The sequence below is a fragment of the Salmo salar genome, chromosome ssa09 (genome assembly GCF_905237065.1).
Source record: "Salmo salar chromosome ssa09, Ssal_v3.1, whole genome shotgun sequence".
NCBI lineage: Eukaryota > Metazoa > Chordata > Actinopteri > Salmoniformes > Salmonidae > Salmo > Salmo salar.
The window spans coordinates 36,882,047-36,907,771 of NC_059450.1; the positions used below are offsets into that span (position 1 = coordinate 36,882,047).

General features: G+C 43.6%; 1 protein-coding gene across 1 annotated transcript; it reads left to right on the plus strand.

The window, feature by feature from the left end:
- Nucleotides 1-1,228: 1,228 nt before the first annotated feature.
- tedc1 (tubulin epsilon and delta complex 1) lies at nucleotides 1,229-25,725 on the plus strand. The gene is made up of 8 exons (XM_045723620.1): nucleotides 1,229-1,794; nucleotides 12,625-12,709; nucleotides 12,827-13,032; nucleotides 14,702-14,872; nucleotides 15,071-15,160; nucleotides 18,138-18,224; nucleotides 23,794-23,979; nucleotides 24,989-25,725. The coding sequence occupies exons 1-8, from the start codon at nucleotides 1,660-1,662 to the stop codon at nucleotides 25,418-25,420; spliced, it is 1,392 nt and encodes a 463-aa protein (XP_045579576.1). The 5' UTR covers nucleotides 1,229-1,659; the 3' UTR covers nucleotides 25,421-25,725.

The window sequence follows — 25,725 nt, forward strand, 5'->3', positions numbered from 1 at the left end:
CACAAAAGTGGTTTTGGTCCAGCTGTCCAGCACAGTAGCTAAATATACTGATAAATATAAACACAACAATTTTACTGAGTCACAGTTCATATAAGGAAGTCAGTTAAACAAAATAAATGTATTAGGCCCTAATCTATGTATTTCACATGACTGCAAACACAGATATTCATCTGTTGGTCACAGATACTGTACCTTAAAAATAGGTTGGGGTGTGAATCAGAAAACCAGTCAGTGCGAATCAACTCCTTTGCATAGTTGATCAGCCTGTTGATTGTGGCCTGTGGAATCAGTGTTGCCAACTTAGCGACTTTGTCGCTCTATTTAGCGAGTATTCAGACCCCTCTAGCGACACATTTTCAAAAAAGTGACTAGGGACAAATCTAGCGACTTTTTCTGGTGTTATTGGAGACTTTTGGAGACTGACCTGAAAGCAGGTATCGTTCTTACTCTTCTCAACGAGCAGCAGGTGCTGCCGTGGGTCCCACAGCACATACAGGCGGCCCAGTCCTCGCACAGCAGTCCCTCCCAGCTGCAGTCAGAGCAGGAGATGTTCACCCCTCCACGTCCAGACTGCAAATGAATCGCGCATGCGGGAAGCCGCCGTTGGCTGATCCCGCCCTGGCTTACATTTAAAAAAAACAATTAACCTGAATTAGGGCCAGACTAGTTACCAAAATTTTCTCACATTGCTGTTGACAGTTTTTTTTATTGTCTCCTTTTGGTCCATTTAGATTGTTAATGTAGATTGTATACAAAAAAAAGAAAAAAATGTTACGGTTAAAAATGTTCATGTTTTACTGTGACTTGTTGTAGGCTCCTAAGTGGACCATAAGGTTAAAAACTAAACCAAATTAACAAAACTAAACTAAAAAACAAAAAAATAAAATAAAAAAATAAGTAACTCCGGCAGAGTGTCTCTTTTGGGTCACTTTTGGTGGTCCCAAGCCCGGATAAAGGAGGAGGGTTGGAATTGTGACATAAAAAAAACATGAATCAACAGAAGAACGTTCATTTGTAGTTCTAAACATATTTAGGATTTTTTACTCACTTTTTGTCTCTCCCAAGACGTTATTCCTCTCTCCTACAGTCCATCACAATTACATGCACACGGCCAATTATGCAAATTAGGCGATGACGTAATTTAGCGACTTCTAGGACAGCCCTTTAGGACAGCCAATAGACACTTTCCTTACTGAGGAGTTGGTAACACTGTGTGGAATGTTTTCCCACTCCTCTTCAATGGCTCTGCTTGGGCAAGTAAAATGGTCAGAGTGATGTGTTCTCTCATTTGTGTCTGGGAATAGCTAGCCAACTTTAGCCAGTTAGTTTGGGTGCTTTACTGCGGTTGTGAGGTCAATACGCTCGGATCAAACCTACTCCTCGGCCAGAGCGTCCAGTGTGCGCTCTGAACGCTCCAAGAGCGAAATGCTCTGAATTTATGAACGGACAATCTGACAACGCCCTGAATTTACGAGTGCACTCTGGCACACCAGAGTGAATTTACGAACACATTGTTACATTTAGTTCCATTACATTTACTACCCAATCAGACGTGTAGATTTACCCAAATACGGAAGTGAACCTATGACGGCAGTACTACCCGGAAGTTTCTAGCGTCACCGGGCAAGTTGAAGAATCGATTTGTCCACAAAGTTTAAAATGCAACGTGAAAAGAGTGTCAAAGCTAAAGAAGTGATTGAATCACTTTGTAAAGTTCTATATTCACTAGGTTTGGAGTGTGTACCTAGTGCAGAAACGTTCAGACGGGCCAAGTTTAACAAAGGAGAGGATGTGGTGAGTTTTTGAGCTGTTTAGTGACTGGACTCAGTATACTTTTGTAGCTCGCCGACGTACAGATGTTGCTAGTGCTGGACCACTTTTGTCAAATCAAATTTTATTAGTCACATGCGCCTAATACAACAGGTGTAGACCTTAAAGTGAAATGCTTACTTACAAGCCCCAAACCAACAATGCAGTTTAAAAAATACGGATACGAATAAGAAATAAAAGTAACAAGTAGTTAAAGAGCAGCAGTAAAATAACAATAGAGAGACTATATACAGGGGGTACGGTACAGAGTCAATGTGCGGGGGCACAGGTTAGTCGAGGTAATTGAGGTAATATGTACACTACCGGTCAAAAGGTTTAGAACACCTACTCATTCAAAGGTTTTTCTTTATTTTTACTATTTTCTACATTGTATAATAGTAGTGAAGACATCAAAACTATGAAATAACACATGGAATCATGTAGTAACCAAAAAAGTGTTAAACAAATCAAAATTCGTCAAGTAGCCACCCTTTTCCTTGAAGACCGCTTTGCTCTTTTCAGTGTACCGACACATGTATATATTTTTTTACAATTCTCTCAACCAGCTTCACCTGAAATGTTTTTCCAACAGTCTTGAAGGAGTTCCCAAATGCTGAGCACTTGTTGACTGCTTTTCCTTCACTCTGCGGTCCGACCGATCCCAAACCATCTCAATTTGGTTGAGATCGGGGGATTGTGGAGGCCAGGTCATCTGATGCAGCACTCCATCATTCTCGTTCTTGGTAAAATAGTCCTTACACAGCCTTGATGTGTGTTGGGTCATTGTCCTGTTGAGAAACAAATGATAGTCCCACTAAGCCCAAACCAGATGGGATGGCGTATTGCTGCCTAATGCTGTGGTAGCCATGCTGGTTAAGTGTGCCTCACAGACAGTGACACCAGCAAGCACCCCCACACCAAAACACAACCTCCTCTTTATGGTGGGAAATACACATGCGAAGATCATCCGTTCCCCCACAAGACACGGCGGTTAGAACCAAAAATCTCCAATTTGGACTCCGGAACAAAGGACACATTTCCACCGGTCTAATGTCCATTGCTTGTGTTTCTTGGCCCAAGCAAGTCTCTTCTTTATTATTGGTGCCCTTTAGTAGTGGTTTCTTTGCAGCAATTTGACCATGAAGGCCTGATTCATGTAGTCTCCTCTGAGCAGTTGATGTTGAGATGTGTGTTACTTGAACTCTGTGAAGCGTTTATTTGGGCTGCAATTTCTGAGGCTGGTAACTCTAATGAACTTATCCTCTGCAGCAGAGGTAACTCTGTCTCTTCCATTCCTGTGGCGGTCCTCATGAGAGCCAGTTTCATCATAGCGCTTGATGGTTTTTCCGACTGCACTTGAAGAAACCTTTTCCGTATTGACTGACCTTCATGTCTTAAAGTAATGGACTGTTGTTTCTCTTTGCTTATTTGAGCTGTTCTTGCCATAATATGGACTTGGTCTTTTACCAAATAGGGCTATCTTCTGTATACCCCCTTACCTTATCACAACGCAACTGATTGGCTCAAATGCATTAAGAAGGAAATAACTGTTAATTGAAATGCATTCCAGATGACTACCTCATGAAGCTGGTTGAGAGAATGCCAAGAGTGTGCAAAGCTGTCATCAAGGCAAAGGGTGGCTATTTGAAGAATCTCAAATGTAAAATATTTTGATTTGTTTAACACTTTTTTTGGTTACTATGTGATTCCATATGTGTTTCTTCATAGTTTTGATGTCTTCACAATTATTCAATTATTATTATTCATGTTATTATTCATGTTTTTTTCCAAGATGGCGTAGCAGTTCAGACGTCCTCTACCCTCCTCTTGTCGTGTCCCGTGTATATATATTTACATATTTTTTTCTTCACTTATCTTTTTATATATATATATATATATATATATATTTTTTTAATTCTAAAAACTCAACCTCAAAGCACTCTCCTGCAACCCGCCTCACCAATTTAAAAAATAAAGTATTATTTACCTCATCTGAATTCCACAACAGAAGCTAGCAAGAGGTTAGCCATTTTCACTGGCTAACGTTGAAGTTCAGCTAGCCACGGTTAGCTGTCCTCAGCTATCCATTAGCTCGAAAAGCTATCGCCAGTTTTTGTACAGCGCGACTCAGACCAGAGCATACCGGACCTATTCTCTCTCCTTTCCCCGATTTCTACCGCAGGCTCTGGACATTTACACCTGGATCTTGCAGCTAACTAGCTGCTACCTGAGTGACTATTGGCAACGTCGGTCACGGAATTAACACAAATTATTACGGAGCTAGCCAGCTAGCCAGCTGAAGAGTTCCGTCAGCCACTCCTGGGCTATTCCTGAGCTAGCCAGCTGAAGTGTCTCCTGGGCTACAACTCACCTATCCTGACCCGTTTTACTGCCGATGCGGAGCCCCATCGGGTCTTCACGACTGGACAACCGACGTTATCTGCCCGAGGGAGTTATCCAACTGGCCCCTCCGTCGCGGCGTAACCTGATCGCCCATCTGCGGCCCGCTAATCGTTAGCTGTCTTTTCGGCTGCGATCTGAATAGGTCTATCGGACACTTTTCTTGGGCCACTATAACTAACTATTTTGCCAACTTGGACTGGTCCCCCCTTCCACACGGAACCCCACTAACCCACAGACGGAAACGCACGAGGTGGCTAAAAACAGACCTCCCTCCCATCTTCCACCAGCTTGCTACCTATGGCCCGGCTAGCTGTCTGAATCTCACTGGACCCTTTGATCACTCGGCTAAGCATGCCTCTCCTTAATGTCAATATGCCTTCTCCATTGCTGTTCTGGTTAGTGTTTATTGGCTTATTTCACTGTAGAGCCTCTAGCCCTGCTCATTATACCTTATCCAACCTCTCAGTTCCTCCACCCACACATGCTTTGACATCTTCTGGTTTCAATGATGTTTCTAGAGACAATATCTCTCTCATAATCACTAAATGCCTAGGTTTACCTCCTCTGTACTCACATCCCACCATACCTTTGTCTGTACATTATACCTTGAAGCTATTTTATCGCCCCCAGAAACCTGCTCCTTTTTCTCTCTATTCTGGACGTCACAGACGACCAATTCTTATAGCTTTTAGCCGTACCCTCATACTTATTCTTCTCTGCTCCTCTGGGGATGTAGAGGTGAATCCAGGCCCTGCAGTGCCTGGCTCCACTCCTACTCCCCAGGCGCTCTCTTTTGATGACTTCTGTAACCGTAATAACCTTGGTTTCATGCATGTTAACATTAGAAGCCTCCTCCCTAAGTTTGTTTTATTCACTGCTTTAGCGGATGTCCTAGCTGTGTCTGAATCTTGGCTTAGGAAGTCCACCAAAAACTCTGAAATCTTCATCCCTAACTACAACGTTTTCAGACAAGATAAAACGACCAAAGGGGGCGGTGTTGCAATCTACTGCAGAGATAGCCTGCAGAGTTCTGTCCTGCTATCCAGGTCTGTACCCAAACAATTTGAACTTCTACTTTTAAAAATCCACCTCTCCAAAAACAAGTCTCTCACCGTTGCCGCCTGCTATAGACCCCCCTCGGCCCCTAGTTGTGCTCTGGACACCATATGTGAACTGATTGCCCCCCATCTATCTTCAGAGCTCGTGCTACTAGGTGACCTAAACTGGGACATGCTTAACACCCCAGCCATCCTACAATCCAAGCTTGATGCCCTCAATCTCACACAAATTATTAATGAACCCACCAGGTACAACCCCAAAGCTGCAAACACTGGCACCCTCATAGATATCATCCTAACCAAAGTGCCCTCTAAATACACCTCTGCTGTTTTCAACCAAGATCTCAGCGATCACTGCCTCATTGCCTGCACCCGTAATGGGTCAGCGGTCAAACGACCTCCACTCATCATTGTCAAACGCTCCCTGAAACATTTCAACGAGCAAGCCTTTCTAATCGACCTGGCCCTGGTATCCTGGAAGGATATTGACCTCATCCCGTCAGTAGAGGATGCCTGGTTATTTTTTAAAAATGCCTTCCTCTCCATCTTAAATAAGCATGCCCCTTTCAAGAAATTTAGAACCAGGAACAGATATAGCCCTTGGTTCTCCCCAGACCTGACTGCCCTTAACCAACACAAAAATATCCTGTGGCGTTCTGCATTAGCATCGAACTGCCCCCGCGATATGCAACTTTTTAGGGAAGTTAGAAACCAATACACACAGGCAGTTAGAAACGCCAAGGCTAGCTTTTTCAAACAGAAATTCGCCCGTGCAACTCCAACTCTAAAAAGTTCTGGGACATTGTAAAGTCCATGGAGAATAAGAACACCTCCTCCCAACTGCCCACTGCACTGAGGATAGGAAACTCTGTCACCACCGATAAGCCCACTATAATTGAGAATTTCAATAAGCATTTTTCTACGGCTGGCCATGCTTTCCACCTAACTACCCCTACTGCATTCAACAGCACTGCACCCCCCACAGCTACTCGCCCAAGCCTCCCCCATTTCTCCTTCTCCCAAATCCATTCAGCTGATGTTCTGAAAGAGCTGCAAAATCTGGACCCCTACAAATCAGCTGGGCTTGACAATCTGCACCCTTTCTTTATAAAATTATCTGCCGAAATTATTGCAACCCCTATTACTAGCCTGTTCAACCTCTCTTTCGTGTCGTCTGAGATTCCCATAGATTGGAAAGCAGCTGCTGTCATCCCCCCTCTTCAAAGGAGGTGACACTCTTGACCCAAATTGCTACAGACCTATATCCATCCTACCCTGCCTTTCTAAGGTCTTCGAAAGCCAAGTCAACAAACAGATTACCGACCATTTCGAATCCCACCGCACCCTCTCCGCTATGCAATCTGGTTTCAGAGCTGGTCATGGGTGCACCTCAGCCACGCTCAAGGTCCTAAACGACATCGTAACCGCCATCGATAAGAAACAATACTGTGCTGCCGTATTCATTGACCTGGCCAAAGCTTTTGACTCTGTTAATCACCACATCCTCATCGGCAGACTCAGTAGCCTTGGTTTCTCAAACGATTGCGTCGCCTGGTTCACCAACTACTTCTCTGACAGAGTTCAGTGTGTCAAATCGGAGGGCCTACTGTCTGGACCTCTGGCAGTCTCTATGGGGGTACCACAGGGTTCAATTCTTGGGCCAACTCTTTTCTCTGTATACATAAATGATGTCGCTCTTGCTGCTGGTGAATCTCTGATCCACCTCTACGCAGACGACACCATTCTGTACACTTCTGGCCCTTCTTTGGACACTGTGTTAACAACCCTCCAGACGAGCTTCAATGCCATTCAACTCTCCTTCCGTGGTCTCCAACTGCTCCTAAACACAAGTAAAACTAAATGCATGCTCTTCAACCGATCGCTGCCTGCACCTGCCCGCCTGTCCAGCATCACTTCTCTGGACGGTTCTAACTCATCTCCAATCCAAAGTGAAATCTCGAATTGGCTTCCTATTTCGCAACAAAGCATCCTTCACTCATGCTGCCAAACATACCCTCGTAAAACTGACCATCCTACCAATCCTCGACTTCGGCGATGTCATTTACAAAATAGCTTCCAATACCCTACTCAACAAGCTGGATGCAGTCTATCACAGTGCCATCCGTTTTGTCACCAAAGCCCCATATACTACCCACCACTGCGACCTGTACGCTCTCGTTGGCTGGCCTTCGCTTCATAATCGTCGCCAAACACATTGGCTCCAGGTCATCTACAAGACCCTGCTAGGTAAAGTCCCCCCTTATCTCCGCTCACTGGTCACCATAGCAGCACCCACCTGTAGCACGCGCTCCAGCAGGTATATCTCTCTGGTCACCCCTAAAGCCAACTCCTCCTTTGGTCGTCTCTCCTTCCAGTTCTCTGCTGTCAATGACTGGAACGAACTACAAAAATCTCTGAAACTGGAAACACTTATCTCCCTCACTAGCTTTAAGCACCAGCTGTCAGAGCAGCTCACAGATCACTGCACCTGTACATAGCCCATCTATAATTTAGCCCAAACTACTACCTCTTCCCCTACTGTATTTATTTATTTTATTTATTTTGCTCCTTTGCACCATATTATTTATATTTTATCTCTGAACTTTCTTCAAACTACAAATCTACCATTCCAGTGTTTTTCTTGCTATACTTTATTTACTTTGCCACCATGGCATTTTTTTGCCTTTACCTCCCTTATCTCACATAATTTGCTCACATTGTATATAGTCTTATTTAAAAAAAAAAAAAAAATCTTCTACTGCATCATTGATTGTATGTTGTTTTACTCCATGTGTAACTCTGTGTTTTTGTATGTTGTCGAACTGCTTTGCTTTATCTTGGCCAGGTCGCAATTGTAAATGAGAACTTGTTCTCAACTTGCCTACCTGGTTAAATAAAGGTGAAATAAATAAATTCTATAATGTAGAAAATAGTCAATATTAAAAAAAACTTGAATAAGTAGGTGTTGTAAAACTTTTGACCAGTAGTGTACATGTAGGTAGAGTTATTAAAGTGACTATGCATAGTTAATAACAGAGAGTAGCTGCGGCTTAAAAGGGGGGGGGACGGGGACAATGCAACCAGTCTTGGTAGCCGTTTCATTAGATGTTCAGGAGTCTTATGGCTTGGGGGTAGAAGCTGTTTAGAAGCCTCTTGGACCTAGACTTGGCACTCTGGTACTGCTTGCTGTGCTGTAGCAGAGAGAATAGTCTATGACTAGGGTGGCTTGAGTCTTTGGCAATTTTTAGGGCCTTCCTCTGACACCACCTGGGATAGAGGTCCTGGATGGCAGGAAGCTTGGCCCCAGTGATGTACTGGACCGTACACACAGTTGCCATACCAGGCAGTGATGCAACCAGTCAGGATGTTGCAGCTGTAGAACCTTTTGAGGATGTGAGGACCCATGCCAAATCTTTTCAGTCTCCTGAGGAGAAATGGGTTTTGTCGTGCCCTCTTCACGACTGTCTTGGTGTGCTTGGACCATGTTAGTTTGTTGGTGATGTGGACACCAAGGAACTTGAAGCTCTCAACCTGCTCCTCTACAGCCCTGTCGATGAGAATGGGGGCGTGCTCGGTCCTCCTTTTCCTGTAGTCCACAATCATCTCCTTTGTCTTGATCACATTGAGGGAGAGGTTGTTGTCCTGGCACCACACGGCCAGGTCTCTGACCTCCTCCCTATAGGCTGTCTTGTCGTTGTCGGTGATCAGGCCTACCACTGTTGTATCATCGGCAAACTTATGTGTTGTTACCTACCCTTACCACCTGGGGGCAGCCCGTCAGGAAGTCAAGGATCCAGATGCAGAGGGAGGTATTTAGTCCCAGGGTCCTTAGCTTATTGATGAGTTTTGAGAGCATCTATGGTGTTGAATGCTGTTCTCACATAGGTGTTCCTTTTGTCCAGGTGGGAAAGGGCAGTGTGGAGTGCAGTAGAGATTGCATCATCTGTGGATCATTTAGGGCGGTATGCAAATTGGAGTGGATCTAGGGTTTCTGGGATAATGGTGTTGATGTGAGCTATGACCAGCCTTTCAAAGCACTTCATGGCTACAGACGTGAGTGCTTCGGATCAAGAGTCATTTAGGCAGATTACCTTTGGGTTCTTGGGCACAGCGACTATGCTGGTCTGCTTAAAACATGTTGGTATTACAGACTCGGACAGGGAGAGGTTGAAAATGTCAGTGAAGACACTTGCCAGTTGGTCAGCGCATGCTCGCAGTACACATCCTGGTAATCCGTCTGGCCCTGACCTTGTGAATGTTGACCTGTTTTTAAAGGTCTTACTCACATCTGCTGCGGAGAGCGTTATCACACAGCCGTCTGGAACAGCTGGTGCTCTCATGCATGTTTCAGTGTGATTTGCCTTGAATCGAGCATAGACATAGTTTAGCTCGTCTGGTAGGCTCGTGTCACTGCTTAGCTCTTGGCTGTGCTTCCCTTTGGTGTCTGTCATGGTTTGCAAGCCCGGCCTCATCCGACATGCATCGGAGCCGGTGTAGTACGATTCAATCTTAGTCCTGTATTGACACTTTCCCTGTTTGTTGGTTTCGGAGGTTATAGCGGGAGTTCTTATAAGCTTCCGGGTTAGAGTCCAGCTCCTTGAAAGCGGCAGCTCTAGCCTTTAGCTCAGTGCGGATGTTGCCTGTAATCCATGGCTTCTGGTTGGGGTATGTACGTACAGTCACTGTGGGGACGACATCATCAATGCACTTATTGATGAAGTCGATGACTGATGTGGTGTACTCCTCAATGCCATCGGAAGAATCCCCAAAGATATTCCAGTCTGTGCTAGCAAAACAGTCCTGTAGCTTAGCCTCTGCTTCATCTGACCACTTTTTTATTGACTGAGTCACTGTTGCTTCCTGCTTGAATTTTTGCTTGTAAGCAGGAATCGGGAGGATAGTATTATGGTCAGATTTGCCAAATGGAGGGCGAGGGAGAGCTTTGTACGCGTCTCTGTGTGTGGAGTAAAGGTGGTCTCGAGTTTTTTTCCCTCTGGTTGCACATTTTACATGCTGATAGAAATTTGGTAAAACATATTTAAGTTTCCCTGTATTAAAGTCCCCGGCCACTAGGAGCGCCACCTCTGGATGAGCGTTTTCCTGTTTGCTTATTGCGGAATACAGCTCATTGAGTGTGGTCTTAGTGCCAGCATCGGTCTGTGGTGGTATGTAGACAGCTATGAAAAATACAGATTAACTCTCTAGGTAGATAGTGTGGTCTATAGTTTATCATGAGATACTCTAATCTTCCTCGTAGTTAATCAATTTTATTTTCCAATGATTGCAAGTTAGCTAGAAGAACGGAAGGCGGGGGGTTTATTCGGTCGCCTACGAATTATCAGAACGCAGCCCGACCTCCGTCCTCTTTTTCTCCGTCGTCTCTTCACGCAAATTACAGGGATTTGGGCCTGTTCCCGGGAAAGCAGTATGTCGGACTCGTCAGACTCGTTAAAGGAAAAAAAAGCTTCTGACAGTTCGTGGTGAATAATCGCTATTCTGATGTCGAAGTTATTTTCGGTCATAAGAGATGGTAGCAGCAACATAATGTACAAAATAAGTTAAAAAAACAAGTTACAAACAACGCAAAAAACGAACATAAATACAGAATCGGTTAGGAGCACGTAAAACATCTTTGTTTTCTCTGTCTGTGCAGGCTGTCATTTCACAATAATACAAAATAAATGACTTTTGAGCTCTCCGTTGGTTTTAGGGGCTGCATTTGAATCTAAGTAATTTGCTTGAGGGAGACTAGGTGAATTTTTTACGATTTTGGTGTCAATCTGCTTTGAAATCAGCATGTTGTGATCATAATAAAGTACTAGGGTAGTGAATTCAGCTGTAGCATAAGCTAGCCAGGGAAGTTTTCCTACAATTAAAGCTGGAAGCTACTGGTATCGTCTTGCATTGTAAGTGTTCTAGCCTGTATGGACATTGTTTTGCAAACAGTAATTAACAATTTCTACATGCCGTGTTGCATTATTCAAGCATGTTAACTTCTGTGCATCATGAGTGGAGTGCTAATGCAGCCCAGACAGCTCTAGCAATGAATTAGTAAGTGGCAAAGGTGGGACCAAGTCATTGTTTTACAAGTCACAAGTAAGTCTCAAGTCTTAGCACTCAAGTCTCAAGTCAAGTCTCAAGTCATGACCGTCAAGAATCAAGTCAAGTCTCAAGTCCTAAACTTTAAGTTTTGAGTTCTAAACAAGTCATAATGTGCTCTTCACCAAATGTAATACCATCTCATATTTTTAACAAGAGTAATAGTATATTACATTTACGCAAATCATGAATGCTTTTAAAAATATCTATATATTTATTACTTTCCAAATAAATGTTATATTTCCATGGAAATACATGGGTAGCCATGAGAAAAACACCGCCTCCCCCCCAATAGTGATCGACTATCGAGGAACGCTATGGGGCGCAATCGGGCGACGTAGGCTTGTACACAATCGTCCAACCTTAACACACACACACACACACACACACACACACACACACACACACTCTGTGTGGTTACAGTAGGCTAACGTATGTCAATGGTTTAAGGAACAGCAGTAACATCAGGCAGGATTTAGGCTACCAACTGCCTAGCCAGTTGTAGCTCAATCTTGGGTGCAATGATCACGTTCCCGCACTGACTGACTGTGTGGAGGCTCATTGACTTAACATTACGTTAGCCTACATGATACACCAGTAAAGTAATAAAATATATAGCTGTCGGCTATATTAGCCACGACTTACCATTCTTTGTGCAGCTTCCAATGTCAAACAAAATTGGAAATTGTTCCGCCTCCGTCTGTAATTTTCTTCCTGCATGTTTGGCAAGTTGCAATCTGTTTTTTATTGATACAGCGTCGTCTTTATATCCGAAAATAATAATTTTGGGTATCATCTTTCCAAGGGCTCCATCTGAATTCACCCGCCAACGTTCCTCTGCACTGCCACGCACAACTTTTTCTCAGCTGGCACAATTTCATTGGCTGCAGTCCGATTCAAACTGTAATCCGTTAAATGAAGAGTTGATGCGCTGCACACTTTTTTTAATAGCATCATTTTTAATATTTGGGCTTGGGGAGGGTATCAAGTCAGGTCGAGTCAAAAGGCTCAAGTCCATGTCAAGTCTCGAGTCATTGGTGTTAAAGTCAAAGTCGAGTTGCAAGTCATCATATTTGTGACTCGAGTCCACACCTCTGTTAAGTGGAGCAGGTACTTTGCTCTTCACGCTATCAAGGGGCTGCACTCAGTGCGCTGATAGACGCATGTGCTTGGACCAGAGATATATGACAGGAGGGAGATTTGTTTATCTCCTTTAGTCATCAGGTGGTTGTTTACCTTGGAATCTGTATTTCAGGTGCTGGAGTTCTGGAAGCTCCTTCATAGTGTTCTTCTGAAAGCACTGCTACTGGAATGTTCTTGCACAACACTTTCAGACTTGGGTAAGTGTAATTATTTGTGGAGGAGTGCGTTTGCTCTATGAATAGTGTCCGTTGTAGCTATTATGTCCATTTCATACTCTTTGTCTTCAATGAAACATTGTGATTGTGTCTCTGCAGACAGCCATGTGAGAGAGGCACTCTGGCAGTGTGGTTACGGTGCCAGCTGGATTGTTGTGAATACTGCCGGGCTCCGTCCCAGGAGTGAAGTTGGGAGCCGAGAGCTGCTGGTGGCGTTTGGGTGGGTGTTGTCTTCAGGGAGCCTGCTGGAGGCCCTGCTGAGAGCAAGATCCCTGGAGCTGGATATCCTCTCACTCCCACCCACGGTGACATTCTTTTTCAAGTTTTACAACAAAATATGTTTTGTTTCTGAATAAAATCCACTCGTATTAACAAAAGTTAAATCCTTTTTTTTTACACTGATTTGAAGTGGCAGTCCCATATTTGTCTAGCAGGTGGCAGTGTTGCTCTGCTGATGATGAGCTTCTGACTCAGTAGAACTAGAAATCCTTGTCTGTAAATGGAAGGAGATGAGAGAACAAAAACCATTTCCCCCTTTCTCATAAATAAATTATAATTTGTCTCTTACATTCTGGTCTTAAACACTTAAACCCCACCAATCACACTAATCTGAAAATCATTAAAAATTCCATGAATATTTAAAGAGAAAAAACATGCCTTGTAATTACCCTATGATCCCTCCACTTTGGAGATGTTGAGATGGATCTATCTTGTGGAGTGCCCTCCAGACAAACCTTTACTCTCTAGACTCAAGCCTTTGTTCGTGATTGTCAGAGGGTGAGGTAAAGGCACTCCTGCCCTCAAAGCTCATCACTAATCTAAGGACCCTGGGACTGAACACCTCTGCAACTAGATCAGGTGGTAAGGGTAGGCAACAACGCATCTGCCATGCTGATCCTCAACACTGGGGCCCCTCAGGGGTCTGTGCTCAGTCCCCTCCTGTACTCCCTGTTCACCCATGACTGCATGGCCAAGCATGACTCCAACACCATCATTAAGTTTGCTGACGACACAACAGTGGTAGGCCTGATCACCAACAACGATGAGATAGCCTATAGAGAGGAGGTCAGAGACCTGGCAGTGTGGTGCCAGGACAACAACCTCTTCCTCAACGTGATCAAGACAAAGGAGATTGTGGACTACAGGAAAAGGAGGACCAGCACACCCCCATTAACATCGACAGGGCTGTAGTGAAGCGGGTCAAGAGTTTCAACTTCCTTGGTGTCCACATCACTAACAAACTATTATGGTCCAAACACACCAAGACAGTCGTGAAGAGGGCACAACAACACCTATTCCCCCTCAGGAGACTGAAAAGATTTGGCATGGGTCCTCAGATCCTAAAGAAGTTCTACAGCTGAACCATCGAGAGCATCCTGACTGGTTGCATCACCACCTGGTATGGCAACTGCTCGGCCTCCAACCGCAAGGCACAACAGAGGGTCGTGTGAATGGCCCAGCACATCACTGGGGCCAAGCATCCTGCCATTCAGGACCTCTATACCAGGGAGTGTCAGAGACTCCAGCCACCCTAGTCATAGACTGTTCTCTCTGCTACCGCACGGAAAGCGGTACCGGAGCGCCAAGTCTAGGTCCAAGAGGCTTCTTAACAGCTTCTACCCCCAAGCCATAAGACTCCTGAACAGCTGGTGGTTACCCGGACTATTTGCGTTGGCATTTTACCTCTACCTACATGTACATAATTATCTCAACTAACTGGTGCCCACTCTGTACCGGTACCCCCTATATATAGCCTCACTACTGTTCTTTTTTTGGTTGCTCTTTAATTATTTGTTATATTTCTTTTTTACTTCAGTTTATTTTAGTAAATACTTTCTTAACACTTATTTAACTGCGTTGTTGGTTAAGGGCTTGTAAGTAAGCATTTCACTGTAAGGTGAAATGCTTACACGTGCCGAATACCTGTTGTATTCGGCACATGTGACCAATAACATTTGATTTGATTTATCTCAGGTCTCACTGAGTAGCCCCAGAGAGGGAGGCTCCCTTGGGGATGTGGATGGCCAAGGAGGCCTGAAGGAAGACCGACTCCTCAGGAGACTCCAATGGCAGTATGGGAAACTCAGGTTCCAGTGGCGGAGGTTGCTCTCCATTCGAGAGGAAAGAGCTAGACTCCTTCACCAGGCAAGTCATTCAACCTGGACCATAATAATACATCTAATTTTTAAAACACCTTTTTAAAACCCAAAAGACACTTCACAATAATGCAACCAATGGAGTGTGAACATCATTATCATCATACTGGTTTGTTCCAATGTCTCTCAATCTGTGTGTTCTAGTGAAATGGATAACCACCATAGCCTCTGACTCCTATTTTCTTAGGTCCTTTCCTCCAGCACAATGCCCTCCACGTCCACCTCCCAGCCCTCTTCTGATGACCATCACAGCATGTGCTCAACTGCCCTGAAAAAGGTGACGGGTCCTCCTGCCCCTGTCCCCATCATGCATCATGTTCAACACTGCTTCCGTCACCAGACACAGGCAAACGACAAACCACAGATCACAGATGAGGAAGGAGAGGCACAGTATACCTATTTCCTCTTTGTAAAGACTTCTGGCAAACATTGCTGGTGGGTAAAAGTATATCCTTCCTCCACTGCATCTCTCCACACTTTAGAAATCTGTTGGTTGAGGAACAGAAGCCTTTTCCTTAAAGTGAGAGATCTTTAAAGCAGTAGGGTTTAAGGGGTACATCCTCACCATGTAACAGGTGTTTCTTAGTGCACAGTTTGTTGCAGTGGGAGTCAGTACTAGGAAGCGCACGAGGAGAGAAAGTGAGAGACAAGGAGAAAGATGTATTTTTGAGTGCTTGTTTTCTGAAAGGGAGGGAAAGAAAAATATAGACACGAACAAAGAGCCTGTGCCTCCCGGAGTGTGTTTTGACACTATAAGTAGTGAAGGCCCTGGTGCAGCCCTCCTGGGAGAGATGTGGGTGATATGCAGAGACAGAGCCAGACGGAGGGAGAGAGAGAGAGCTCTCTACTGCTTTGTTCTCTAATAGCTGGAAAGCTCCACAGGGAGGATCGTCCTGTACCTTTACTTAGCCTTTGACCGACACAGTGCTTTGTACCAATGCCAGCCAGGGAGGCAGTGAGGGAGCTCTGGTATCCTCTGTAGCTCAGTTGGTAGTAGTGTTACGATACCAGATTTTTGATTTCGATACCAGGTCTAGTATCACGATACTCGATACCAAACAAAAAAAAGGTGGATTAGCCAAAGTCACAGAATGGCAATTGATCCAGACAGACTCGGCTACTGCTCTCTTTTTATTTAAGAACAAATTCTTATTTACAATGACGGCCTAGGAACAGTGGGTTAACTGCCTTGTTCAGGGGCAAAACGACAGATTTTTACCTTGTCAGCTCGGGGATTCGATCTAGCAACCTTTCGGTTACTGGCCCAATGCTCTAACTACTAGGCTACCTGCCGCTCTTCAGTCGTTGGGCATCTTTTGAGTTCAATTATCATTGCATTTATTTTTGAGACAGCCATGTATGCATTAATTGAATCAATTATAGAATGATTGTACAATCATACATTAAATTTGACTAACTCCAAAACAACATAATGGTAATCATTTATTTGAATGATAAATCTCTAGTGTATTGTTAAACTGGGTAAATCTCCCGAGTGGCGCAGCGGTCTAAGGCACTACTTGAGGCATCACTACAGCCCCGCGTTCGATCCCAGGCTGTGTCACAGCCGGCTGTGACCAGGGGACCCATGAGGGGGCGCACAATTGGCCCAGCGTCGTCCGGGTTAGGGGAGCGTTTGGCCGGACAGGATTTCCTTGTCCCATCGCGCTCTTGCAACTCGTTGCGGCGGGCCCTTCGCCTGCGGTCTGACTGGTCGCCAGTTGTACGGTGTTTCCTCCGATATATTGGTGCGGCTGGCTTCCGGGTTAAGCAAGCAGTGTGTCAAGTAGCAGTGCGGCTTGGCAGGGTCGTGTTTCGGAGGACGCATGGCTCTCGACCTTTGCCTCTCCCGAGTCCGTATGGGAGTTGCATCGATGGGACAAGACTGTAACTACCAATTGGATACCACGAAAAAGGGGTAAAAAAACGAACAAATAAATGGGTAGATCAAGATGTCGCCTAGGTCTATTCACAATACAGGTTAATGCATAGTATTCAATAGTGTGTCATGCATTGGGTTATTGAGCTTGTTTTAGCTGATTTCATGGCGCTACAGATGACAAACAATCCCATCCATTTAGGACTTATTTCACTTCCAACTGCTACGAAAACATTTTATTTTATTGTACTGATCAACAACATTTGCATAGAAGAAGCAATCTCTTGTTTTATGAAAGTGTGTGTAGTCTCTTTAAGAAATGATTGAGGTCATTTGCAAGGCAGAAAGTGGCTATGGAATCTGACTTTAGCTATGGAATGTAGTGGAAACCAGACAGAAGGCGAGGGAGATGAAGTGAATGAGTTTTTGGTGGAGGGAGACCAAGTGAATTAAAAAGTTTTTGGTGACAATCAGCTTTGAAATCAGCATATATTATGTAATCAACATATGACCACAACAAAGTACTCGTGTAGTGAATTCAGCTGTAGCCTAAGCTTGCAAGGAAAGATTCCCTACAATTAAATCTGGAAACTACTGGTATCGTCTTGCATTGTAAGTGTTCTAGCCTGTATGGACATTGTTTTGCGAACAGTAATTTACTATTTCTACATGCCGTGTTGCATTATTCAAGCATGTTAACTTCTGTGCATCATGAGTGGGGCGCTAATGCAGCCCAGACAGCTCTAGCAATGAATGAGTAAGTGGAGCAGGTACTTTGGTCTTCACGCTATAAAGGGGCTGCACTGATAGACAGACTTGATCCTCTCAATCACATGAAACACATTTGACAAAAGTAACAAAAATTCTAGTACCGAACCATTTTTTTGTAGTGAAAAAGTACAGAGGTTTTTGGTATACCGTGTAACACTAGTTGGTAGAGAATAGCACATGCAACACTAGGGTAGTGGGTTTGATTCCCGGGACCACCTGTACTTAAAATGTATACACGCATGACTATAAGTCGCTATGGATAAAAGCATCTGCTAAATGTCATATATTATTAGCGACACAACAAAAATACACAATGGAGAGTCAGTAACTACCTGCAGCACCTGGGGAGATGGAGTAACACAGAGGGAAACATGCCTGGCAGAAACTAAAGTAGGCCATAGAGCTCAGCTCACTAGCAGATGAAATCAAATAAACATGCATATGTTTTGAGGAAGACAAGACAGGCAGGTTAAACCAATTAAGATTTTTGATAGCATTAATTATGAGCTAAATGTCTCCTGTCTGTGTGTGTTGCACAGTGAGTGTTTGACAGTGGTTGAGGCAGGCTGGGTTAAAGGAATGTGTCTGTGTCTGTGTGTTGCAGGAGGTGGAGCGTCTACAGACTCTCAGTCAGCTGTTGGAGGCCTACCTGGAGTGGAAGAGACAGGAGCCACTCTTCTGGTGCTGGATGGTAGGGGGAAGTGCTTCCTCTCTCTCCTCAGTGCCTTAGCACTGCTTTTAACCAGTCCTTTGATATGTTCTGTCGACTCTACAGTGTAATTGACTAGGTTTTGCATGTCATTTCGTTTTTTTTTTAAAGAAAACCAATATGGAGACAGTAAGAGCTAGTGAAACACAATTATTAAGGAACTAATAGCCTCCTTCTAATCTGCTCTTTCCCGGTAGTACTACCTGTATCTTTTGGAATTTTATTAGGATCCCATTAGCTGTTGCAAAAGCAGTAGCTACTCTTCCTGGGGTCCACACAAAACATGAAACAATACAGAATGACATAATACAGAACATCAATAGACAAGAACAGCTCAAGGACAGAACTACATACATTTACAGAACTTCATATCCTCTTTCTCACTCTCATTAACTACCTCTGCAGTGTCTGACAGAATGATTCACTACCGTTCTGAGCTCTCATCTCTGTCTGTCTGACTGTGATTCAGATTGACATGAAGTTATACAGAGAGCCTCCATGGAGAGGAGATGTTTTGGGCAATAGTCACTCTGCTCTGATTCCCTCTCTGCATGCAGATCACAGAGATGTGGATTTGAGGATTGTAGAAGTTCTAAATGAACTGCAGTTTCATTAGAAATAAACGTATCAGAAGTCCTTTGAGTGTTTTCCCTAAAGTAAAACAGAAACGGCTTCCTTTCATGGTGTTTCTATCAGTATGTTTGAAACCCACAGTTGGACTCCCAGGGTTTTGATTATTGAAGTCCGGTCGATTACAGTAATGTGAAAATAATTTAAACTAGTACTTTAATCCACCTCAAAGCCATTTAATTTAAAATAAAAAAATAAAACTTTGTTGCCTTTTGTGAGAAATGTAATACGTCCCAATTATTAACTCGCTAGTCTTGCTGTTCACTGCCTTATCGCTTAAAAATTGGGCAACATTTCTTTGGGACATATCTGGGAATAACTTTCAAGATTTGATGTAGATCAAATGTGAATTAATGATCCGTTTAGAATTTCCTAATTTCAGGCTCTACTGGAGACCTATAGGAGGAATTATAAACTGGTTACCAACATAAATATAACAATAAAGAATTATTTTTGCGTCATAGCAGTGGTATATTTTATCTGACATACAAATGGCTGGAATGCTGTTTCAGCCTATCAGCATACAGGACCCGTAGTACCTGGTTTATAATACACTGAACAAAAAATGTAAACGCAACAATTTGAAATATTTTACTGAATTACTGTTCATATAAGGAAATTAGTCAATTGAAATAAATTCATTAGGCCCTAGTCTATGGATTTCACATGACTGGGAATTACGACTGACCCCATTTAGTTGACTGGTCGATTGTTTGGCCGGTAGGCTGTTGGTCGACTGAGATTTCTTTAGTTGAGCAGTAGCAAAAAAATAATAATCATGGTGTACAAGACACCTGTCTGATTGGCGCCTGTCTGAGTGGACTGATTCATTGTGGAAGCCGTGGGGGTGGCACAGTCCGTCAGTATAAGACGTGCTACTGAAATTGTATGTGGTTATATTATGTAAGAACAAATATGTAACAAATTATTTTATAACAAATGCGCATTCTCCCTCGCTGGATAGTGGTCGTTGTCCACGGTTCTGAAACACTTCAGTGAGCTGTTTTATTTCTGCCTTTTCCTAGACCATGTTGCTATGTGCATAATAGCAAAGTTAACCAGCATATTGTTGAGAACAATGCAGAGGAGGCTGCAGAGTTAAGAGATGAGAAAACAGCCCTTACCTTATTGTGTAAGATGAGAGAGGAAACCCCAACTTAATTAGGTCTGTAATCAACAGCCTAAGTGTTAAATGTGCCTGGCTTTATAAATCATCCGTATGTATGTACTGAAATAAGACAGAAGCTGCTTCTGTTGCCTGTTTGAGTGTGTGTTTAATAGCCTACTGATTCCGTGAGCACCAAGCCTCATGCAACAATTTCACAGATTGTCTGTTTTTAATCTTTGCTTTGCTGTAATAACGGCTTTACACGTTTTCTTTCGTGAGACCAGCCTCTCTGGTATTATTTAGTGTTTACACTGTTCCAAATTGTAGAAAAAATTATATTTATTATAATAACCTTCTTTTTTCCTTGATCTTCTTCTTATTATTATAAGTAATGTCGTTATCATTAGTAGTCTTAGTATAGTATCCTTGTATAACCACCACTGAGCTGTAGACCTAAGAGCGCATCCTGTTTAGTCTTAATACCATAACTGATTTAGGCCTATAATTCAATATACAGGCTACTGTATCTATCAATCAATCATTCATTCGTTCATGCCATCACACAGCATTCATGCTTTGAAATGCAATCAAGCATTTTAGTTTTAAATTAAATAACAAAGGGAACTTTTGAATAATTAGCCTAAACAAGAAATTAACTGCAATTCAAGAATGCATGCAACTGTTTTTAGTCTGCTGTGATAAAGACTTTATATATTTTTTTGTGGTGTTAGAACAGACTCTGTTACACTTATTTAGTGTTCACACTGTTCCAAATGGTCAGTAAAAATGATATTGTAATCTAACAGCAACTGTTTGGCACACATAATACTCACGCAGTGCTTGCTCCTATACCCTCCTTTTTCTGGATCTCCAGTAGCTTCCACAACTAAGTCAAATGTCTTCCACACATCTGACTTCCCCTTTCCCTCCTGAGCAACCAGTAAACATTAACCCGTTTCCAGTGTCTTTTTCACATCCTCCACATCCATTTTGCTGTCGACATTACTATGTTCGGAGTTAGTTATAACCAATTCATTGGTTATTATTGGTTATGTGATTATGATAGGCCATAGCTCAGGCCCTATTGGTCACATGCATTGCATGCTTACATGTTTTACGTAAAGAGAGCAAGGGTTCAGGGAATAGGGAATGTTTTTCCTAAACAAATTGGGGATTTCGGTAACAACTTTTCAGTCAGAAATGGCTTGAATTATGTTGCAGCTTCAGCAACAGGGACAGCCCTACACACACTGATGTTCTGTGGTGGATGTTGCAGCAGGGAGGACAGAGGCAACGGGTGCTAGGCACACAGTCACTCGCTGTGTTTTTATTTTTAACACAGTGCAGAAATTCTGAGCCAGGCAGCACAATCAAAATGATTTGTGGTCTGACTCCCTCTTGTCATTTGTCTCTTTTAAATTATTTAATCAAACAGTGTGGTTAAAGCATCAGACAAGCTCAGTGCATATAGTTGATTTGATTCAATCATAGGATGTGTCTATATACAGAATCAAACCAATTTTAACATTTCAACCAATTGATTGGTCGAAAGAACAGATGAATCCTGGTCGACTAAGATCTTTTTTGGTCAGGGACAGCACTACTGGGAATACAGATATGCATCTGTTTATCACAGATACCTTTAAAAAAAAAAAAAAAAGTATGGTGTGGATCAGAAAACCAGTCAGTATCTGGTGTGACCACCATTTGCCTCATGCAGGGCGACACATCTCGTTTGCATAGTTGATCAGGCTATTGATTGTGGATTGTGGAACGTTGTCCCACTCCTCTTCAATGATTGTATGACGTTGCTGGATGTTGGCGGGAACTGGAACACACTGTCGTACACGTCAATCCAGAGCATCCCAAACATGCTCATGGGTGACATGTCTGGGGAGTATGCAGGCCGTGGAAGAACTGGGACATTATCAGCTTCCAGAAGTTGTCTACAGATCCTTGTGACATAGGGCCGTGCATTAGTGTTAGTTGTCCATAGCTTACGCCTGCCCATACCATATCCCCACCGCCACCATGGGGCACTCTGTTCACAACGTTGACATCAGCAAACCGCTCGCCCACACAATGCCATCTGCCCGGTAAAGTTGAAACCGGGACTCCTCTGTGAAGAGCACACACATCCCTCGTGCCAGTGGCCATTGAATGTGACCATTTGTCCACTGAACTCGGTTAAAACGCCGAACTGCAGTCAGGTCAAGACCCTGGTAAGGACGAACACGCAGATGAGCTTCCCTGAGATTGTTTCTGACAGTTGGTGCAGAAATTCTTCGGTTGTGAAAATCCAGTTTCATCAACTGCCCGGGTGGCTGGTCTCAGATGATCCCGCAGGTGAAGAAGCCGGATGTGGAGGTCCTTGGCAGGTGTGGTTACACGTGGTCTGCGGTTGGATATACTACCAAATTCTCTAAAACAACATTCTCAACTCTTAAGACATCTGTGGCGTTGTGTAAGGTGACCAAACTGCACATTTTAGAGTGGCCTTTTATTTTCCCAAGCACAAGGTGCACCTGTGTAATGGTCATGCTGTTCAATCAGCTTCTTGATATGCCTGTCAGGTGGATGGATTATCTTGGCAAAGTCGAAATGCTCGCTAACAGGGATGTATATGGAAAATCTTTTATTTCAGCTCATGAAATATGGGACCAACACTTTACGTGTTGCGTTTTATATTTTGTTCAGTGTATGTGTTGAATCTATGAAGGCTCCAGGACCTGGTCTATGATGTATCCTTATCTGTTGGAGGGTTAGTGTAGAGAGTCTGCCATAAGCCTGTATGGAGTTTATCCACAGTCAATGACTACTTCCCAAATTAAACCCTATATAGCATACTACTTTTGACCTGGGCCACATAGGGTGCAATTTGCGACAATGCCTAGAGTATGTCTGTGCCTGGACTCTGCCTGACCTCTCTCCTAGGAGGGAGGCTGCTGTTGGGCTGTTGATTAGAACTAGACCCACATGGATCAATATTGGACGAAAGCTGCAATTACACAGGAAGTCCGATCTTGACAAAAGCTTTTTTTACCCTTATTTATCTAGGCAAGCCAGTTAAGAACAAAATCTTATTTACAATGACGGCCTACACCGGCCAAACCCTAACCCGTACAACGCTGGGCCAATTGTGCGCCGCCCTATGGGACTCCCAATCACGGCCGGTTGTGATACAGCCTGGAATCGAACCAGGGTCTGTAGTGATGCCTCTAGCACTGAGATGCAGTGCCTTAGACCGCTGCCCCATTCAGGAGCAGAGGGCGAAAGGAGAGATAGAAGGGAGGAGCTCAGAGAATATCAAGGGTTTTGTTATTATTACACGCCATTTCCTGGTTGCTAAAATTCTAATAGTTTGCCTAATTTCAGTTTATGTAACAAAACAAGCAAGTAAGATGTAGAGAATCATTGTACCACCTAAACCGCTGTGAAATATATTTTCCCTAACAAAAAATATTGTATTTTCAGCTGTTTGAAGCTGGTGTACAATACCGAAAGTGAAAGATGCTAAAACTAAACTTAAGAACGGAAATCATAGAAATAATGCACATAGAACAGATTTACCGCTTTTTACACTTGCTTTCGATGAGAATGACAGATCTATTACTCACATTTCTATGTGAATTTGGTTGGGTCACCCCAAAAGTTACATATTGCAACTTTAATTTAATAACACAACTCTTGAGGTTTGAAATTAATTTCCCAGGATCATGCATTATGAACAGTGGTTCTCTGTTTCTCTCTCTTTCTCAACCCTCTCTTTCTTTCTCTCATTCCTCCCTCTCGCCCCCCTCCCTCTCTCTGTAGGATAGTGTTGTGGACAGCCAGCTCTCAGACCTGAGAGAGGAGGACACTGTAGAGAACATGTCACCTGTACACCAAGTTGTCAATAGGTGCTTTCCCTACGGTTACAAGGACAAGGAGGGTCTGGAACAACTGGACAACATGCTGCTGAGGCTGCAGACAGGGCTGAAGGACACATACACAAGACAGGTAATGCACACCCTCACACGGCAGGTGAGTACCAACTGGCAGGGAATCAACATTTGGCTGTTTGGCTCTTTATAAATTGTATGAAATTCCGTCCTCTCGTCCTCTACTGTCTTCAATGGTTGGAAAAGACCGGACAGGTGAAAACAATATGGTGGAAGCTCATCATTAGATTGGCTTTCACCTCGTCAGTTATTTCAGGTCATTGGACTGAAGGAGGAGAGGAAACGTTTTAGGACATTTTGAGAAAGAGAATTTGTCAGAGCAAAAAGAGGGAACTTGAATGTTCTGGAGGACTTGCATTATGCAGTGGGAGTGGGTCTGATGTGCTCCTGTTCCCCTCTCTCTCTTTCTGATTTTTCTCTCTTTTTTCCCTCTCTCTGGTTTTCTTTGGGAAATCATTTTCAGGAATCATTTTCTCAATTGAAGTGGCTTGTGAATTGAGCTCTTTCATTTGGAATATGAATGCCTAAATATGTGCTTTTGTGTGCAGCATTACATTTCATTATGCTATATAGCCTATTTGCTTATTGCTTCTCTCCAGACTCAAGACTTGCATAGCTTCCACTTTTATTCATATCATTACACTGATACAGCTGGGAATTATTATCAACCCCACAATCAGCACATCTAGGTCACCTAATAATGTAGGCTACATTAATTATTCTCTCTCGTTCTCTCAATCTCTTTCTCTTTTTCTCTCTCGTTCTCTCTCTCTACACTAATGTTCGGAAGTGTCTGGTGCAATATCAAAATGTCTGCCAAATTCTCACCCATTATCGCGCATGAATACACTTGTGCCGTATGCACAAGCACACACACACTCCTCCCCCATGAGAGTCATCAGTGTAAATGAAATGCTGCCAGGGCCTATCAGTCATTTTCTTTTAGAGATAAAAACATTTTAGTAAGAAGTAATTGTCTCAGATGATATGCTGAAAGAGGCAGTTATCCTGCAATTCATTGCACTGAACTGTTTGTCAATGTCTCCTTTCTTCTTCTGTCCCGACAGAGCAGAAAAGCGCAGAGTGTTCTTCAAGACGTTGAGGAGTTGGAGGAGATTGAGAGGAGAGTGGCTCTCAGGCTGCATGGCTTGGCTGAGTCCTGTACTTCAACTCCTACATCTGGTTGCTGTAGTTACAGGCCAAGTCTCCAGGGGCCACAGCCACTTCCCAACCACCACCAGTCTTGGAGGTCAGGGTCTGTGCTCCCACAAGCCTGTGACGGGGCAGTGCTGCCAGGCAAGGTGTCTGGGACGGGCACGGTGATGGTCCAAGTCCAGGCCTCCTCACTGATTGTCGAGCTGCAGCAGAGAGAGGGCTTCCTGCTGGGGGAACTGGGCCAGATGAGGCAGGCGAAGCGGGGACAGATCCAGGAGAAGACAGCCAGCTGGCTGGAGGGGGCTGGAGTTGTCCTCATCCCCCCTCTCCCTCTCAAGAGATAAACACTAACAGGATGCTACTTCAGGGTGTCTGTGTGTGCAAGCGAGTGAACAGGATGCTGTTCAGCTTGGTGGCTGACAGACTGTCTGTCCTAGAAATAGAATGACTAGAAGGTGCAAAGCTGCTCGGCAATTTGTGGCTATCTGTTCTATTAATTATATTTCTACGGCTACTGCTAATATATTGTGATGGGATGGACTGCATGTGATATATTTCAAATGACATCTGTTGATATCAAGATATTTGTGTGTGTTGATGTAATCCACTGTGGGAGAGAACATAAACACCTGTGTGGGCTGGCTGTTAA

Bases quoted from the DNA above. Each gene is read 5' to 3' on its own strand.
- tedc1 (XM_045723620.1), top strand. From the start codon at position 1,660: ATGCAACGTGAAAAGAGTGTCAAAGCTAAAGAAGTGATTGAATCACTT. The intron at 12,710-12,826 runs GTAAGTGTAATT...GTGTCTCTGCAG, and splicing joins CACAACACTTTCAGACTTGG to ACAGCCATGTGAGAGAGGCA. The intron at 14,873-15,070 runs GCAAGTCATTCA...CTATTTTCTTAG, and splicing joins GAGCTAGACTCCTTCACCAG to GTCCTTTCCTCCAGCACAAT.